The sequence below is a fragment of the Nicotiana tabacum genome, chromosome 11 (assembly GCF_000715075.1).
Source record: "Nicotiana tabacum cultivar K326 chromosome 11, ASM71507v2, whole genome shotgun sequence".
Lineage (NCBI taxonomy): Eukaryota > Viridiplantae > Streptophyta > Magnoliopsida > Solanales > Solanaceae > Nicotiana > Nicotiana tabacum.
In genome coordinates, this window is record NC_134090.1 from 154,396,058 (window position 1) to 154,416,085 (window position 20,028).

Below are 20,028 nucleotides of genomic sequence, written 5' to 3' on the forward strand. Positions count from 1 at the left end.
ACAATGGAGGCAACTTCTCAATTATTGCTGCTATTTGGAATGCTTCATTGATGACAAGACCTTCAGCAAGTAGATCATGAATAATTACTTGCAATTCCTGGACTTGGGTAATAACAGACTTGCTATCTACCATTTTGTAGTCCAAAAATTTTGCAGCGACGAATTTCTTCATCCCGGCATTTTCAGTTTTGTATTTCTTTTCAAGCGCATTCCACAATTCTTTTGATGTCTCCACGCCACTGTATACATTATACAGATTATCATCCAGTCCGCTAAGAATATAATTCTTGCACAAAAAATCAGAATGTTTCCACGCCTCAATCACGAGAAAGCTTTCATTCTCTGGAGTTTCATCTGGCAGATCAGGAACATCTTCCTTGATGAACTTCTGTAGACATAACGTAGTCAGGTAGAAGAACATCTTCTGCTGCCAGCGCTTGAAATCAATCCCAGAAAATTTTCCAAGTTTTTCTGCCGGTGCTAAAGCTGGTGTTCGGTTTGTCGATGCGTTGGCAGTCACCATCGGAACAGCTTGATTTCTGTTGTCATTCGCCATTTTTCTGAAAAAAATGACGCAAACAAACGTTTAAAACTGGAGTAGAAAATCACGTAGATTTTAATCTCCAACAAAACGTCACGAAGGCTTTAAAACTGGAGTAAAAATCACGTAGATTTTAATCTCCAACAAACCGCCACGAAGGCTTTACTCTCCAAACGGGAGTACACAAAAACCATAAAGGTTATAGTTTCCAGAATAATAAAAGTAACACAAATACAGAAATTAAAATTATTAAATTCCTTAAGCTTGTTATTAATTATGCATGTATTTGTAAATAATGATTCTGTAAATTAGAACGTTAGCTTATAAACGTAAATATAAATAAAACAGAAATTAATTCGAGCCCACTGAATTCACAGTGTTTCCTTAAGGAATTTAATCCCCTCCTAGTACCCAAGGTTATGGATTATTTCCTCCCAAGATAGAACGAATTACACACTGGTGTAGCGGTACTTCAAACCCCAGTGTTTCAGCAAATACAAAGTTTGGCAGCAAATCACACTTACGAATGTTTTGTTTGTAGTTTAAAACAATGCAGAACAAGGGAGGAAAACTCAGAAGTCGAATGGAAATTCTGAGAGGAAGGAATGCAAATTATAGCCAACGTTGAGTTTTCGGTGAAGAGAAGATCAATAGCTCTCAATTCTGTTTCGGTGTATCTTTTCTCCAACTGCTATTGTTCATATTTATAGCAGTCAGTTGTGAGACCCGCCCTCTCTCCATGGTAGAGCATGCACTAGCTTGTTATGGAGCAAGCTATGGTGGAGCATGCACTAGCTTGTTATGGAGCAAACACTTAGCCATGGTGGGAGGAGCACTAGGCGGCTGCTATTGCAACTGGTGGTTTAATACACAGATTGGAAAATATCCGTTACAAACACGGATAATATTACGTTAATATCTACTATTAACAAATAAATTTGGTCCAAAAAATTAATCAATCGATCGATCATTTGACCGAAGCCGAGCCGAGCGACAACGGCGCGAGGCTTGCCTTCTTCTTAACTCTTTAAAAGCTACATGAAGTGCATTTGTATATAAACTCACCAAACTCTTTTTCCTCTACCAATGAGGGACAATGTCTCATTAAAAGGAGAGGAAAGCTTAAAATTTTACTCAAAAATTTCACGTTCCTCCATTTCTCATTCACCCTCTTTTTAATACCTTTCTATATTAAAAAGAAACTCAACAAATATTCCATACTGTCAATAGATGAAACTATTCTGAAATGTATCTATTCAGTTTTGTTTATGGGTACAAAGGAGGAAAATCTTACCTTCCATAATTATATTCCTCGAATTGTTTTTTGATCTAACGTCTTTCTCATCATCTCATGATGTTCTCACTCATTTTTTACCATTTGGGTTAGCTTTAGACCTTTAGTTTTGTTAGTTACCTCTCTCTATCCAGTAAAACTGACCATTTACTTCTCCTAACCAAACGGTTGAAATTTCCAAACAGACCACATGGGCCTCTTTAGGTGGAAAATAAAGTTACAACAACGGTTATTATCACTTTTAGTTCTCGACAGAAATTATTTATATTCGGTAGTTAAAAAGTATATAAATTTATATAATTTTTATATATAACATACAGAATATATATATATGTGTGCAAAATATACATATCACGTATATATTCAATGAGTTGATATAAACATCGAGTGTAATTAAGTTTTTTCTTCTTTCTTTTATCCTTCTTCTCTATGTGTTTTAACAGAAAAAGTATTACATTCACCAACTAAATATCGTTTCATATAAGAATTTTGTGATCGTCTTATTAATTAGAAGCTTAAGTAATTCGAGATAACATGCACACTTTTATTCATTTACAATATTGTGGAGGTCTTTGCGTGCAATTAAAAACATCCCACTTATAAATCTAAAGTCTACAACTTATAAATACTTATCGATTTACAGTTGCTGCATTTAAATTGTCTGCTATTGAATAAAAACCCACATGCACATCGTGACTTTACTTAAATCTAATCAATAATAGACTAAAATTGACCAAATTCTTTTTCTCTACTTCTACATTTTTCATTTCTTCTTTAGGGGAAGAAATGGGTATGGGAGTGTTGCTTTAGCCCATTAGACAAAGCAAAATAAAGAGTAAAGATCACTTTTAGCGTGCGGTCAAAACTATAGCCGTAAAAGTATATAAAATTTATATATATATGTGTGTATGTATTAGCTATTATTTTAAAAGCGGCTATACAGTTTCATTTTTCCTAAAATAAATAAATAAATAGAATCGTTGAGTGTTGGAGACTTGTCAAAGGTTATTTAAGTCTCCTTAAGTTGGCAAGAAAATTTATATATAGACAAAAGAGATATATAGGTTGTAATATACGAAAGCTAAAGCCAAATGAGAAAATTGAAGAAAATTAACACGATAATACAAACTTTAACAAAATGAAACGTAACAACAACTTAGTATTGGCCAAATTTATGTTGTCTTCATTCTGAAAGTGCTTGGGATGGTATTACTAAGTTGTTTTTGGGGTTTTGACTTCAAAGATTTATTTAAGATGTTTAAACACGAAAGGTGCTAAAGAAAGAAAATTTGAGAAATTCAAACTTGTTGAACAATTTAGTAGTTCTATTCATTTTAGTTTAGTACAAGGCATGGATCATCTACATAAATTATGTGGGGGGGGGGGGGGTGTTAAGTCCATAAGATCTTCTAGATCAAATGAAACGTGCAGCTTACAATTAAAACGCCAAAACTTGGTTTACTAGCCACGGTTCGAACCGGTGACGTGCGAATAATGATTACTATGACTACAATTATAGGCATGGGAAAGGTAGCTATGGCCTACGGGTTCTGCCGAACTTAGTAGTTTCAGTGCAAATTTTATATTTGTATTAAAATATTCATTAAATCTACACAAAAATTAAATTCAAAATTCAGTTAACAAAATTTAATATCGTTATCCTAAAATTTAGAACGCCTAGAATTCAAATTCTGGTTTCGCCTCTAATAGCATGTGATGGCATTATCTATTTCTAATGGCCGTCTCTTTGCCACTGTCCTATCGCATTCTTATGCGTGAATGAGGTGGCGTTCTTATGGCAACAAAGGTTGAGCGCCTTCACATTGTACTCAATAAGTATCATAGACTTCTCAAGATTGGAACGAGACTTCAGAAAAAATATGCATATAATCGAAGAAGGATTATGAACACGCTGATGGAGGTTGGTACATTTGACTTCCATGTTCAAGACCTCAAGCCCCAGGATGGGGTTTGTCACGCCAGTTAGTTAGGTATTAACTAGAGAAAGAGGTCCCGAAGGGACGGCCCAGTTGGTTTGGAGGGTGTTGTCCACGGGCGACGGGAGTTCGATCCTCTTCAATGCCTTTTGGGTCTAAGTATGTCGCACAGGACTTGCGTAGTGCGGCTTATATCCCCTTATATTTGCAAGCTATTATACAGTGGGGGGTTTACCCAGTGCGCACAAAGCGCTCACCCGAAAAGCAAAGGTTGTAGCGGTTGCGAGTTTTTCTGGGATTCCAAAAAAAGACTAGAAAAAGAGATTCCAGTTTAGGAATGCAAATTAAATTAATATGCATTTCCAAGTAACTTATTCCAAAATTTATTTTTGGCGGAGTAGTGATTTTCATAACTCCTTTACTTTAAATAAAGTCACAAATTGTAACAAAAATGTTGAGGATTTGAAATAGAGTTAATGATAGAAAATGCGAAAATTTCTTATATTAGTTTATATGGGTTTAGACGAAATTGTCTCTCAACTATCCTAATAGTTTATTCCTTTCTTCTATAATTGCATCACAATATTAGTTTCCTTAAAAAGGTTTGATTACATGGGAGATGAGGGGGGGAAACGTTGGGAGGGGGTGTGTGTGTTTACAGTACCAGACTGTAAGCGTATTCTTAACATTTCAGTCATCGCCGGTGTATACTCAATATGTAACAAGTATATAATCAGTATATGTCTGTATGATGTGTACATACTGATTGTATACATAGTATACTGGCTAAAATTTGTAAAATAAAATAAAATATTAGAGTTATTTTTTGTTGTGGGTTTTGTTAGGGTGCTATGTAGTTTAAAATCCCCTTCATTTATCGCACTCGGCCTTGTTTGATTGGGGTGAAAAGATAGGACGGTTAGGAGAAATAATTAAGTAATAAAAAGGGAGGAAAATGTGGAGTATTATTTTATTTGTCTGCTTATAAGTTATAAATGGAATTGCAGAAATTCCAAAGCCCTCCATGTCTATTTTTTAAATAAACATAGGTCTCGTTAGCTTCAATTCCTACAATAGGAACAAACGTTTTTCATTAATCAATTAGTAGTAGATAATCAACAATTCTACTCTAGATAAGTAAATGTAGGTATCTATCTTTCTATCCTTCTCCTGGACCTTCACGTATAATCATTTGTAAACCATATTTTGAAAGCAAAAGTACTTTGTTACGAAACTCATATTCAACTTTTCATGAATAGGATGAACCAAACATGTCAAAACAAGAGACCATCATAAATCCCTTAGCATTGAACAAATTAAAATTCAGAATTCTAAATCTGTTGAATTTTGGCAGTCTATTTTACATAATATCTATATTCTGTATAGAAAATACTGGTTCAATTTAACACTTTAAAACAGGACGCATCCGCTGTCTCTGATTGCAGAATCATTTCATCCCCAACAATAAGAGGAACACAAAACTAAGTAAATCATTTTTCAACTTCGAGCCCATAGGAGTAGGACCATGGTAATTGAAGGTAAAAAGGGTCTAAGCAGACCACAAATCACACACAAAGCAATCACTGTTTTTGTAATAAGCAACCATAAAAGACTTAACAGCAGCAGGTTAAGTCTTAATAACAAATATCCACATTTTCTCTGTGATTTCTAACAGAACGAAAGGGGAGACGAAAGTCCATACACAAGAGCAACCATATTTACCACTCACCTATATTCTGTGATCTACTAAAGAAATCATCTGGTTTCAGTTGCGAGAGGTATTTATCAGGTTGTAAACTACGTCACTAGCTCAGCTCAAATTAGCTATCATACCCAAGAAATCAACACGAGATCACTCAATCTCTAAATAGATTCCATGCAACAAAACAAACAGATGGCACAATTAAAGTAATACTAGATGGAGCAACAGCAAGTAGAAGCTACCAAGATAAAAAACATGTTTTACCCAGGTCATCAACAACATGGACACCAACGCATTAGAAAAGTCATTAGTGCTCTTCAAGAAAATGAAACTACAAAATGAGTGCTAGTATTCCCCTTGCTTTTCATCGGTAGGAAGCTTGAACTGATATTCGAGTTCATCATAAGCAATGGCGAAATAATATCCAAAGAACCTAAAATTCATCATCTTTGAAGTTTACAGCAAGATCCCAGTAATGAGGAACCCCAGCATCAGCAAAGACCTTACGAGCAGCAGCCTCAGTCCTGCACTCGTGAACAAAAAACCTATGGAAGCTTGATTTAGCAACAGTCCCTTGCCAGACTAACACGCACTTGTTGAGAGGCTTATCTTCATCATCTTCGTCTTCATCATCTTCTTTCTTAACAGCAGCAGCCCAGTCTATTCGCCTAAGCATAAGTTTCCCATACCGCTTGATGGACTTTTTACCACCTTCAACTACCACCACACTTATACCTTCCGAGATAACCGCACACCCAGTCATGCGATTCTCCTGAGCATTAACATCAACCTTGAAGCGAGTTTGAGGGTGTGAAAGGTCATTAACTCTGTATATCGAAACTATCGTCTCCGGTGCGATATTTGGATCATCAAATAGTTTTCTTTCTTTCTTCTCACGACGTTCATCAGGAGTGAGCTTTCGAGCAATATTTCTGTCTATATGAGCCTGTTCTCGCTCAGCAGCAGCACTTCTGATCTCCATTTCAAGCTTTGTGGGATCCTGAGTGGCTTCTGAGCCAAGAACTTTCATAAGATTGCTCATTTTAACTTTTGGTTTTGGTGGTTCTAACAGGCCCTGACGTATCATTTCCTGCCTTTCTTTCTCCCTAGCCAGTCGACGCTGGGTACGTAGTTTCTTCTGCTCCTTCTTGGTCAGCTTCAATGGTTGTGGAGGAGGTGGAGCAGGTTCAGCAGGAGGCTCAATAGGGCGGGGGTGTTCAACATAAATAGTGATCTTCTCCATCTTCAACATATCATCAGTTAAGTCACCATCGACCATACCACCATAAGTACCAGATCGTAACAGAGGAGCATCCCTGGCAGGTCAAACAAAGAAACAAGAATTCCCTAGTGTAAATTGAAGATTCAAGCAAGGCAAGCATAGATAACTACAAAAAAAATTAGAAATCACACCTGAATCATGTAAATGGAATAACACAAGGCAAAGCAAAGTCACTTCAAGCAGACTATAATTGCACAAGACCAGTAATGTGCTCCGCTAATAGTAACAGATGTCAATTTTGAAGGATCCCTCTTAAACGAGGAATGGGGGTTATTAACAACAAACAGGAACAATCATACCTCAATCCCAAACAAGTTGCAGCCGGCTATATGAATCCTCAATGACCATGTTACTCCATTTAAACTCATCTCACACCAATTGTATCCAAATAACAAGCAAGGATTACTTTTTTTGAAGAAAAAAAAAAGAAGAGGAATCCACATCACAGGGACTTTATCTAGAGAGTGCAAAGTCCAGCAGATAGGACGCGGACGAAATAAGATTACACAATCACATCCAGGAGATAAGTCGCAATAAAAAAATTATGTAATCCCCATATCTTGGTGATGCGTACATAGACTAGAAGCACGCAGGATGCAGAACCATCAAAACAAATCTCATATCATGGTTAAACATAAGACTAACAGTATTCAAGTTCCACTTCCATCTGTGATACTAAACACATAAATGAATGGTGGCTCAACAATGAGTGAGGAGAAAGATTAAGGTTCCACTAAGGGGAAATACACATGATAGCCAAAAGAAAGTTAAACAGAAGGGAGATTGAAATCAACTTACCACCACTCAACATCAGGGATTGGTTCCTTTGGTTTTTCCTTGGTGATAACCCTCTCTGCCACCTCAATAAGATTTGGATTTATGACAGGCTCTGCTTTTGCCTTTGCCAATTGCATTTGCTTTGCCCTCAACTCTTTGGCTCGTGATTCACCATATTGGCTTTGCTAAATTAGGTATTGCATAATTAGTAAAATCCAATTAAGAGCAGGAACAAGAATAAAGAGAGAATCACAAAAGAATGCGAAAATACAACAGGGAGATAAATTAGAAAGTACCTTTAACTTAATTAATTCTGCATCATGGGACCATTTACCTTCCTCCACAAACTGAAATGACATCCTCTTTGGCCTCAAAATTTTGTTCTTGTCAATCCCCATCCTCGGATCAAAATGAGGATTTTTATCAGGATCAACATCAAGTTCAGGTTTGAGAATTTGGAAGCTTTCTTTTTTCTGCTTGTTGATATTCACCTGCACAAACAACCCAAAGTCACCACAAGCAATTTTAATAAATATTGAAACATGAAAAAAGATGGCATGAACACATATAATCCGTACCTTAAGGGTGCTAGATGGCTTAGGCACGTTAACCACATTTCCCTGTTCATCGATTTCCCTGCCTAATGCATCCAAACGAAGAACAGGGGCTCTAGCGGGTTTTGGCTGAATGGTAACCTCTGGAGGCATTTGCCCAGGAAACATGTTAATGAGGGGGGGAAACTCCGGGTCCTGCCGGAATCCCATCTTAGCAAAAAGCTCATGTGCACGCTTCACTTTATCATAGTTCTGTGCTGTGACTGTGAGCCCCGCAACCTGAGGTAAGCCACTGGGTGGCGTATTTGCAGAAGCCACAGCTATAGTCGATGTGCTAGGTGCTGAACTTGGAGTGGGTAATATCCCAGAATTTGAAGATGCAACCGGTGGGGGCAATATCCCCGCATCTGTTGAAGCGGCATAAAGACTATCCTTGCGACCAATCTGTGAACTTCCCTCTCTCGTAAAGTCGGCACCCTTGTTTAGCTACATAATTAAAATGAGGGCACATAAATAGTAGTTTAATACCTTTGACACAAAACAAAGAAGAAAGCTCTTCTCGTTCAACCTAAGAGGGAAAAGAAAAGGCAAAAGCATGTTCTCTTTAGAGCTCTTCTGTATACATCTAACAATGCAGTGCTTCTCTGACTTAAAGAAACAGATAGGAACAGGGAGCCAAAGGGGAAGGAGAATAGAGTTACAAACTGCAGAAATACGGCGGGTTTTAGGTGCAAAAACATACCAAAGGAATTTTCTTAAGCTTTGCTGCCAGCTCCTTCTGCCTTTGTATGAGAGCCTTTGCATTTCCTTTGGCATCAAGGGATAAGGTGGCACTCTTGCCAGCATCAGAAGCTGCCCCATCTGTACTAGATTTCCCAGGAACCGCATGAGATCTGTTAATATTAACTCCCTTATTTTCATTTGTTGTAGAAATTGAAGATACCTTGGTAGCAGGAGGATCAATACGAGTCGAAGATTTATCAGGGGAGGTCCTCAATGCTGCATTGTATGGTCCCATTGTCACGCCCTGCAATAAGGAAGTCCAATGCATAAATCAGGATAAACATCCTGATGAAAGGACCAACAAAATGCACCATAAAACAATTCAACTGAGAAACAAGTGCCATAGTAACCAAGTTAAGCCCTATCAGATAAAAAAGAAACCACACAACAGACTTCTTAGGACATAATAAGAGCATAATGAAAAGAACATGATATAACCAAACAAGTTACATGGATCCTTCCTATAAGTTCCCCAATCTACTACCTAAGACCAAACAAAGCATGACAATAATACCAGGTGGCAATATGATGAAAGAATCCTACAGAAAGTTTTAGTTCAGATAAGTTTCTATGGCCACTCACCAAACAGAAGCAGATATTTCCACACATGAGCACTAGACGAAGATAAGCAGAAGGATAGGACAGATTTGGAGGATGAAGGAGGTTGAAGAACGATTGATCATGGCAATAGATAATAAAGGTAGTTAACAGATGAATGCAGTTCTTGAGGTCTGTGCTCCCTAGTCTAACATGAATGGTGCAAAGATGAAAAGCTGTTTGCAACTCCAAATCTACCACATAGTATTCCATGCAACAACAAGAACAAAATGACAGCACTTTGACAAGTAGAAACCTATTATCACAAAGGCATAGTATTGACATCTAGACTAACACAATGCAACATCATGGAAAGTCAAAATTCTCCTTACAAGCTTGGGATAAATCATCTAAAGTGGTTGAACTAAGCACGACATACACAAATATTGCCAAAAGCAAGCACAACGAACAAAATGCGACCCAACTCAAATAGATTTTTCCATAAAATGGGAAATGTAATTCATCAAGATGATATAGAAGTATGCAACCTAGTATCCCAGTAACAAAGGCGAATGGCCAGGGGCGGATCTAGTTGTGTCAAGGGGGTTAAATTGTATCCCCTAAGCGACAATCCATTTTGGTTATATATAAACTGTTGAATCCCCTTAACATAAGGAGAAAATTTATTGTAGTTGTAAAGGGGGTTCAAAATTGCTCTAGTCCATAGGTCCAAATCCTAAGTGTTACATTTCATTACTTTTTTGAATCCAACAACATAAATTCCTGGCTCCGCCAATGGGCAGTGGCAGTAAGAAACAAAGCATGACATATACAAACATAGGTATAAGCAAGCATAACAATGTAAAATGTTTCTTCTTCTTTTTCTATGACGGCGGTGCCAGGGCCAAGCTTGGATATTATACTGGGTACTGCTAGCTCCTGCCAGCATAAGTACCAAGTAGCTTGCCCACCTTAGGCAGATGGGAAGAAATCAAGTAGTTTGCCTCTAACAAATTTTCATCTGAGTAAAGACTGTTATTCATCAACACTAGACAAAGGCATGCAACTTGGTATATACTAGTGAAAAAGGGCACGGCAGTAAGAAACTCACATTATCAATGGAACCAACACCATGACCATTATTATCATTGGGCTCGGGTTTCGGTTCTTCCTTCACAATTCTCATTTCAAATCTTTTCCCCTTCCTTTCCTCGTCAATTTCCACATCCTCTTCCTCCTCCTTCTTCACTTTATCATCAAATCTCCTCCTCTCTCTTCTCTCCTCCTTCTTATCCTCTGAAACCCTAGCTCTCTTCTCATCTCCCCCATTGCTCTTGTCCACACTCTCTTCTCCTCTATCTTTCCTCTTATGTGCATTCCTTCTCTCCACTGAATCCTCTCTCTCATACGATTTCTCGCGTTTCTCTCTATCGTCTTTCCTCCTATGCGAATGCCTTCTCTCCACGGAATCCTCTCTATCGTAAGATTTTTCTCTGACAACTTCCGATTCGTGTGATTTCTCGCGATGCCTTTCGCGTTCGCGATCGCGACCTCTTCGATCATCGGATCGGTGTCGGTTCTCATCGTCGCGATGGTGGTGCTTCGAACGGTCGCGATGATGATGGCGGCGGTCGTCGTCGTCGTCTCTGGATGCTCGTTCTCTCCTATTCGATTTTTCTCTCTCCATTTCGAATTTCTAGGGTTTCTGAAACTTGAGATAGCTCGCACTCGAATAGATTTGTGTTTCACGAATTGAGAGCAATCCGGCAATTCTGGATTTGGGTTTGGGCGCACTGATGGGTTGGGTTTAAGGATGATATTTGATTGGATGTTAGCATGCTAAATTTGGATGTTACCCTTGTTTGGATGGTTGTTAGCCGTTGTATAGTATGGTAAAGTTATTATAATTACAATGTTTCTTTTAATTGTTACTTAAAATTTGTTGGATAGTATTATTAAATCTATTGTTACGTAACAATAAAAAGAATCGTTTTACTATTACATCCCATATTTTCGTACGAAAGAGTATTCGTAAGTCAATTGATGTAAGCTCATAAATGAGATCATCTTTGAGAGTACATAAAGTAAGTTAATCATATTACCTTCGAGATTACAAATCTTTAATATCATGGATAACAAGTATCAAGAGGGTTGAAAAGTTAAGAAGCTGAACAAATTGAAGAAAATAAGTTATGTCGAATGACGACAAGTTGGGAATGTTATAACTGTCACACCTCATTTTTGCGCGCCCGCCCCGAAGGGTAAAAATGCGCGAGGGAGTTTTTCCAATTTAAGTGACAATATTCGAAATGGGATTATTTATTTAATTCAGAGTCGTCACTTGGGAAAGGTTTGGCTTTTGGTGTCCCAAGTCACCGGTTTATCTTGAATCCCAAATCGAGGAAATTTTCGACTTTTCCAAATGAAGTCTGCGAACCAGAAATTCTAAGTAAGGAATTCTGTTGACCCGAGGGAAGGTGTTAGGCACCCTCGAATCCCGTGGTTCTAGCACAGTCGCTTAAATTGTTATAATGGCTAAATATCTGATTTAAATACATGTTATGACTTACGTGCTTTTATTAAGTTTAAACCGCTTTTATTATTATCATTTATTTTTACAGAATTGCAACGTCGCGAAAACGCATCTCGAACCACGTCACAATCAATGCACCCGTAGTTGTTAACGCATTTCGACTCCGTTGAGATTTGGATTTGGGTCACATCAATGTGCACCCGAATTTAAGAATATAGTTTAATTAAGCCGCGCCTAAAGAGTCTAACGCGTTATTGTTTTTGGAGAAGGCCGTGAAATTCACTAAACGGCCTATCCTAAATTCTAAATATTTATTATGGTTAATTATTGAGGGCCCAGCAATTTGCATTTTTATTTGGCGAGGCTCGTCTCATTATTTTAGAAAAAGGATATCCTAAAGCGACTACATTCCTATTATATTGGTCTCTAAAAATAAAAGAGAAAGACCAAACTTACTTGTTTAAGCAACTACATACTAGATATCTACTATGTTTGACGAATCCGAATTTTGTTTGATTACCTAATTGGTTGTTTATGAGATGAGGATTACCTCATGCCTTGTCTTCAAGGAGTGAATGAGCTTTATTAATTTGCGAAGGGGGATTGCAAGCAAACTAATAACGTACATTAAATTCACATTAAACGACCTTCCAATTTGAATTTTAAAACTAGTTCATTTGGGCTTGATAAATGAAATCAGTTGTTTATTAGGAAAACTACTATTAATTGAACTCAAAAAGCAGACGCATTATTTCGAAACAGTGAATCTATATCGAAACCCCTATCGAACCTATATAGGAACAAGTAATCTAACAATAAGGTTGGCATACATGGTCATCCTGTTAAAGTAACACCACATGAGAATTAACTCGGGGTACATTTATCTTGAAATTAAATGGAACCAAAGATAACAGATTTGACAGTTCAAAAGCCTAGACAAAATACATACAGATGCTTGCCACGATTCTATATTATACTGTCATAGCTAAAATCGAAACCTAATGATTATACTCATTGAAATTACGTTTGATCTAACAAACAATATTATCTGATATGTCAATCAAGATGTGTATAATTCATACAGAGCAATCGTGGTTGGAACTAACTTAAACAAATACAGACCAAGCTACCATTCAAACTATTTTTTAACACAAGGATTGTAAAAGTAAACAGATGTTCATTTCTTTATTTCAACTTCAAACTTCAAACTTTCAGCCAACAAGGTTTCAGGAGTGTGTACCTGGGAATGCTTACAATCGAAGAAGAAAGGAGGTCAGTAGAATGACAATGGCAAACAGAAACAGCAGCAGTAACAGCAGGTAACAAATAGAACAGCTCCCAGTGCAAGATACAGTTAGAACCGATGGAAAAAATGGCAGAAAGACAGCAGCAAACAATGCGGTAGAAACAAAACTCCAAGACAGATCAAATCCAGGAGAAACAAACAATGTGAATCAACCAATGAACTCAGTTGATACTTGAAAGAAAACAGAGTTGATTGAATAGGTTGAACGAACTGAGAATCACACAAACAAGGAAGAAACAATTGCTGATTTTCTGTATATCCCTCTCCCTATCTCCTTTCTTTTCAAAAACCAATGTCAGTCTTCAGCTTTGAAATTATACTTGAGTTATCAGAAAGAAACCTTTTCCAGTTTTACTGTTTTTCCAGAATTTCCAGTTCTCAAAAATTCAGTCTGAATTTTTCCCTGTGTATCTCTGTCTGTGTGTGTCAATGTGTATCTCCCCCTTTTATAAGCCTAACATCAGGCTATTCACAGCCTGTTCAACACCTCAGAAACTATTCCTTTTTAGCTGTTTTTCCAATTCAAACTTTTAAAATTAGGAACCCCCATCATATTCCCTGACAGTCCCCTTTTAACATTTATTAAACTAAAACAGGCCATGGGCAGCAAGAATATAATCTGACAGCATGTGCTGTCAAACTATTTTAATCCAAAAGGGGCTTTATGCACATGTTGTGCACAAGTGCACATGCCCTCCAATTCTGACTGCAACTAAATAAAACCAATCCCTTTATATTTCTGATTCAAATACATCAATTGTAAGTAGCTATAGTCGATTCTCAATTTTGATTTAAACAATGTTCAGAAACTATTCCTTTTTAAACAATATTTCTGATTCACACGTACTGAATAACAAAGAGAAAACAAACTTACCTTAAAAACTTTGAAAGAAGAAACAGAAAAATCAACTTGTGTTTGAACAGACCCTTCTCAAGGTTGAACGGACTTTAATCGAAGTGTTTCTCAAATGAGAAACATTTCGATTAAGGTCCATTAGACCCTAATCTCTTGGTTTAAACAGGCACGGAACAGGCACGAGGAACCCTAGGGTTCAAAAAATTAGATCTGGGATTCGTGTTTCCCTGGTCAGATTCGGACCAAACCAAGCATGGTTTGGTCACGAGGGGGGTCTGGGGACTATCTGGTGCGAAACTGGGGTCAAATCGGTGTAAGTCAGGTCCCGACTCGAATCTTCAAATGAAGATTCGAGAAGGTGGGAGGGGATTCGAAATGTGTAGTTGGTGGATTTGGGTTCAGGACGGTGAGGAGCATCTATGGTGTTAAGGATGGGGTCACCGGCGTCCATGCCGCCGGCTTTCATGGTGAAGGTATACAGGGGCGGCTAGGGTTTGGAGGTCTGAAGTCTGTGGAGGGGATGACTAGGGCCTGGGGGTTCGGATAGGGGGGCAGGGTAAAGGTTATAGGCTTATATAGTTAGTGAGGGGTTGATTCCTAGCCGTTGGATGAGGTGAGACGAAGGGTCAGGATCTTTTGGCTGGTAGGGGACGGTGTCGTTTCATCCTAAAGGGGTTTGGGTCGGTCCGGGTGGAATGGGTCGGGTTCATCAGTGGGTATGGGGAATGTGATCTTGGTCGTTGATCAATCTGAGATCAACGGTCTAGACCAAACACGAATTAAACGACGCCGTTTGATATAGTTAGGGGCTGAACTGGACTGGACCGGGTAATTTTGGTTTTGGGTTGGGTTGTTTGGGCTTGTTTATTTAAAATCGGACTGGCCCAAGTCCGAAACTCCTTCTTATTTTTTTTTTCTTTTTAATTTCTTAAATTAATTTGCCCAATAATATCATATAAAACATTGAACAACAATTATCACACAATTAGCATTTAATTACACTAAATACTTAATGACAAAATACAATGAAGGATGCACACATTTTATTTTTCTTTTAATAAACGGATTACGGTTCACACGACATATAGACATATATTTTTTTATTTTTTTGTTTGAATAAAAACAACCATGGGCAAAATCACAAATAACTAGCAAGAATGCCACGTAAAAATCCAACAAATGTACATCAAGACCAATTGTTGTTATTTTGTTTCTTTTGGAGCGATTGTCGCGTAAAACAAAAATCACGTGCTCGCAGCTGCCCCTCTTTGTTTGGAAACACGAAGAGTTTTCGTGCAAAGATAAAGTGAGCGGATATGAGCGATTTTTGCCTATGGACTACTCCGTGTGAAGCATGTTTTGACCGAATCTTGCTTCAAAGATTTCCTACATATCCTGGGCTAAACAGGAATCAGGTCAATGTAGTTCGGGAAGTTTCGGCAGCTGGGACTACCATGGGACTGCAATGCTTGCTGTTACTGCTGTTGCTGTTGTCACCGTTGCTTTACTGACCGCCTTATTACAACCAAAGAAAAATTGAAACTGAACTAAATACTTATATGCATGTCAACTGCTAGTTACAAGATCCCTATCTATGATTCTTTTGCGACTTGATCTTGGGTCTTAGCTGATTATGCTTGGAGACTTCGATCCGAATCTTGATGCTTGCGAGTTGCGGCGACTTGTTTAATCTCTGAGATACTGAGTGAGATGCGACTGGCGGCGTTCGGGACCTTAACCAAAACTTGGAACGATCCGCCTTCCATTTTCTCCGGTATCTCGGGACATCTTCTCTTTGTCTTTTTCTTCCTTGACTCTGAGTTGAGACTCATCTCGTGGGTCATTTCGATCCGTGTGGCTCGAGGTTAGACCTGCGGGAAAAACAAACGAACGAAATTTTCTGCCCCAGTTTCACTAGGAAAATTTCGTGAATTATTCGCCAGGAAGTTCATAAAATTGATGAAAGAGGATATGAATGCTTAGTTCAGGGTTGGAGCTCTAATACCAACTAGCTGGGGCGAAGTTCAGTTTTAGGGTTGAAACCCTAATGCTGACTAAAGGAAAAGTTCAGTTTAAGGTTTTAAAACCCTAATGCTGACTAAAGGAAGAGTTCAGTTTGGGGTTTAAAACTCTAACGCTGACTACATGGAAAAGTTCAGTTTAGGGTTTAAAACCCTAATGCTTACTACATGGGAAAGTTCAGTTTAGGATTTAAAACTCTAATGCTGACTGGCTGGAAAAGTTCAGTTTAGGGTTTAAAACCCTAATGCTGACTGGCTGGAAAAGTTCAGTTTAGGGTTTAAAACCCTAATGCTGATTAAAGGAAAAAGTTCAGTTTAGGGTTTAAAACCCTAAAGCTGATTAAAGGAAAAAGTTCAGTTTAGGGTTTAAAACCCTAATGCTGATTAAAGGAAAAAGTTCAGTTTAGGGTTTAAAACCCTAAAGCTGATTAAAGGAAAACATTCAGTTTAGAGTTTAAAACCCTAATGCTGACTGAATGGAAAAGTTCAGTTTAAGGTTTAAAACCCTAATGCTGACTGAAGGAAAAGTTCAGTTTAGGGTTTAAAACCCTAATGCTGATTAAAGAAAAAAGTTCAGTTTAGGGTTTAAAACCCTAATGCTGATTGAATGGAAAAGTTCAGTTTAGGGTTAAAACCCTAATGCTGACTGAATGAAAAAGTTCAGTTTAGGGTTTAAAACCCTAATGCTGACTGCATGGAAAAGCTCAGTTTAGGGTTTAAAACCCTAATGCTGGCTGAATGAAAAAGTTCAGTTTAGGGTTTAAAACCCTAATACTGACTGCATGGAAAAGCTCAGTTTAGGGTTTAAAACCCTAATGCTGACTGAATGGAAAAAGTTCAGTTTAGGGTTTAAAACCCTAATGCTGACTGAATGAAAAAGTTCAGTTTAGGGTTTAAAACCCTAATGCTGACTGCATGGAAAAGCTCAGTTTAGGGTTTAAAACCCTAATGCTGACTGAATGGAAAAAGTTCAGTTTAGGGTTTAAAACCCTAATGCTGACTAAATGGAAAAGTTCAGTTTAGGGTTTAAAACCCTAATGCTGATTAAAGGAAAAAGTTCAGTTTAGGGTTTAAAACTCTAATGCTGACTAAAGGGAAAGAGTTCAGTTTAGGGTTAAAACCCTAATGCTGACTAAAGGAAAAATTCAGTTTAGGGTTTAAAACCCTAATGCTGATTAAAGGGAAAAAGTTCAGTTTAGGGTTTAAAACCCTAATGCTGACTGCATGGAAAAGCTCAGTTTAGGGTTTAAAACCCTAATGCTGATTAAAGGAAAAAAGTTCAGTTTAGGGTTTAAAACCCTAATGCTAACTAAAGGGAAAAAGTTCAGTTTAGGGTTTAAAACCCTAATGCTGATTAAAGGAAAAAGTTCAGTTTAGGGTTTAAAACCCTAATGTTGACTGAATGGAAAAGTTCAGTTTAGGGTTTAAAACCCTAATGCTGACTAAATGAAAAAGTTCAGTTTAGGGTTTAAAACCCTAATGCTGACTGCATGGAAAAGCTCAGTTTAGGGTTTAAAACCCTAATGCTGGCTGAATGAAAAAAGTTCAGTTTAGGGTTTAAAACCCTAATGCTGACTGCATGGAAAAGCTCAGTTTAGGGTTTAAAACTTGGAAAAAGTTCAGTGTAGGGTTTAAAACCCTAATGCTGACTAAAAGGAAAAGTTCAGTTTAGGGTTTAAAACCCTAATGCTGATTAAAGGAAAAAGTTTAGTTTAGGGTTCAAAGCCCTAATGCTGACTAAAAGGAAAGAGTTCAGTTTAGGGTTAAAACCCTAATGCTGACTGCATGGAAAAGCTCAGTTTAGGGTTTAAAACCCTAATGCTGATTAAAGGAAAAAGGTCAGTTTAGGGTTTAAAACCCTAATGCTGACTAAAGGAAAAATTCAGTTTAGGGTTTAAAACCCTAATGCTGATTAAAGGGAAAGAGTTCAGTTTAGGGTTTAAAACCCTAATGCTGACTGCATGGAAAAGCTCAGTTTAGGGTTTAAAACCCTAATGCTGATTAAAGGAAAAAAGTTCAGTTTAGGGTTTAAAACCCTAATGCTGACTAAAGGGAAAGAGTTCAGTTTAGGGTTTAAAACCCTAATGATGACTGCATGGAAAAGCTCAGTTTAGGGTTTAAAACCCTAATGCTGATTAAAGGAAAAATTCAGTTTAGGGTTTAAAACCCAAATGCTGACTAAAGGGAAAAAGTTCAGTTTAGGGTTTAAAACCCTAATGCTGACTGGAAGGAAAAAGTTCAGTTTAGGGTTTAAAACCCTAATGCTGACTGCATGGAAAAGCTCAGTTTAGGGTTTAAAACCCTAATGCTGGCTGAATGGAAAAAGTTCAGTTTAGGGTTTAAAACCCTAATGCTGACTAAAGGAAAAATTCAGTTTAGGGTTTAAAACCCTAATGCTGACTGGCTGGGGACAAAGTTCGAGAATACTAAACGACCTCTTTTTTTGAATTTTCTTGTTTTAGTAGAAGATAAAAGGGAGTCTCGTGGAAACTTACCTTTCGAGTGAATTCCTTATTGCCAAAATATTTCTTGTACCCATGTACCTTCTTCTTTGGGAGACACCTGCTTCTTGCACGGTTGTATTGGATTATACCTGTTTCAACTTTTCAGACAAAGAACAATTGTTAGTTCGGAAATGACGGTCGGTTTGGTGACCTTGATCGTTCCCGTTGCTTTGTTGCATCCTTATTTCTGTCGCGAAATCCCGCCGTTGATTGCGTTCAAATGGCGAAACTCTTTTGATTGCTCAGGCTTGTATTTCCAAATTTTGTGATGATTTGCCTCGTAAGGCTCTCTTTTTTTTTCTCTTTTTTTTTGTGTCCCATCTTGCTTGGAGATTCTCAACGGGGATTTTATTGGGGATACTCTGTGGGGATTTGTACAAAAGGAAGCTCTGTGGGGGGAAATATTTACAAAGTGGATTATTTGTGTGGATTTTTGTACAACGGGGCATGCTGGGGATTTGTTTCAAAGCGGGCTCTCTAGGATTTGTTGGGGTAAGCTTGTTGGGGAAATTTTTTATGAAGGGACTCGCCGGGGATGTGATGGGGATTTGTGTCCCCATTTTTTATTAACAAAGGGAAGACCCTGTGGGAATCTGTACAAGAGAAAATCTGTGTGGATTTCACTGGAGCAGACCTTCTGGGGAATATTTACAAAGTGGATTCTTTGTGCGGATTCGTACAAAGGGAAACCCTGTGAGGGTTTGTCCGAGGCGGACTTGCTGGGGAAATTTCTCTCTTTCCTCTTTACTTCGAACGCCGTCAAACATCATGATTCTTCAGGTTTAGACAGACGTACCAACGAAACGAGGTGTTTTTCCTTCATGAAAAGGAATTCCGTGCAAACAAACCTGCCATCTATCATTTCTGGTATATCTAGAACTTGGGGTTAAACATGAAAGAGATTTGAAGAAAAACAAAGAAAAGATAAAACAAATTTCAGAAAAAGAGTATCCCCTTCGGGACGAGAAAGACTTATCTGAGGAAGACAATGCTGGCTTTAAATGGACATGACATGCTTTTTGGACTGAATGCCTGATCTTTAATGAACTTGCGTTTCCTGCCGAACCAAAACGGATCTGTGATTCCAAACCGGTGGAACTTTGCCGAGATCTCCTTGGGGTGGAGTCATTCTTTTCGGCCAACAGCGCCCTTTTGCGGGTTTTCGCTGGCTGACCTCCCTCATTTCTCTTCCTGTCATCGCTTGATAGCACTCTTTGCGAGTTTTTACTAAACAAGCTCTCTCATTTTGGTTTCTCTACTCTCGTCGCCTCGTGGTGCCCGAAGGTTTTCACCAACAAGACTCTCTCATTTTATCTCTCAATTTAGAGTGTGCCGGTCTCCATTCGTGACGCTTATTGGCTTCCCACTATCTTTGGTAGCTTGTGCTTGGCAAAGAGAGGT

General features: G+C 38.1%; 1 protein-coding gene across 1 annotated transcript; it reads right to left on the reverse strand.

Moving 5' to 3' along the window:
- Positions 1 to 5,667: 5,667 nt before the first annotated feature.
- On the reverse strand, positions 5,668 to 11,258 carry LOC107792183 (protein RDM16). Its single transcript, XM_016614380.2, has 6 exons — positions 10,519 to 11,258; positions 8,830 to 9,114; positions 8,112 to 8,573; positions 7,830 to 8,024; positions 7,555 to 7,718; positions 5,668 to 6,790 (listed from the first exon to the last, which is right to left on the reverse strand). The coding sequence occupies exons 1-6, from the start codon at positions 11,092 to 11,094 to the stop codon at positions 5,908 to 5,910; spliced, it is 2,565 nt and encodes an 854-aa protein (XP_016469866.1). The 5' UTR covers positions 11,095 to 11,258; the 3' UTR covers positions 5,668 to 5,907.
- Positions 11,259 to 20,028: the final 8,770 nt, after the last annotated feature.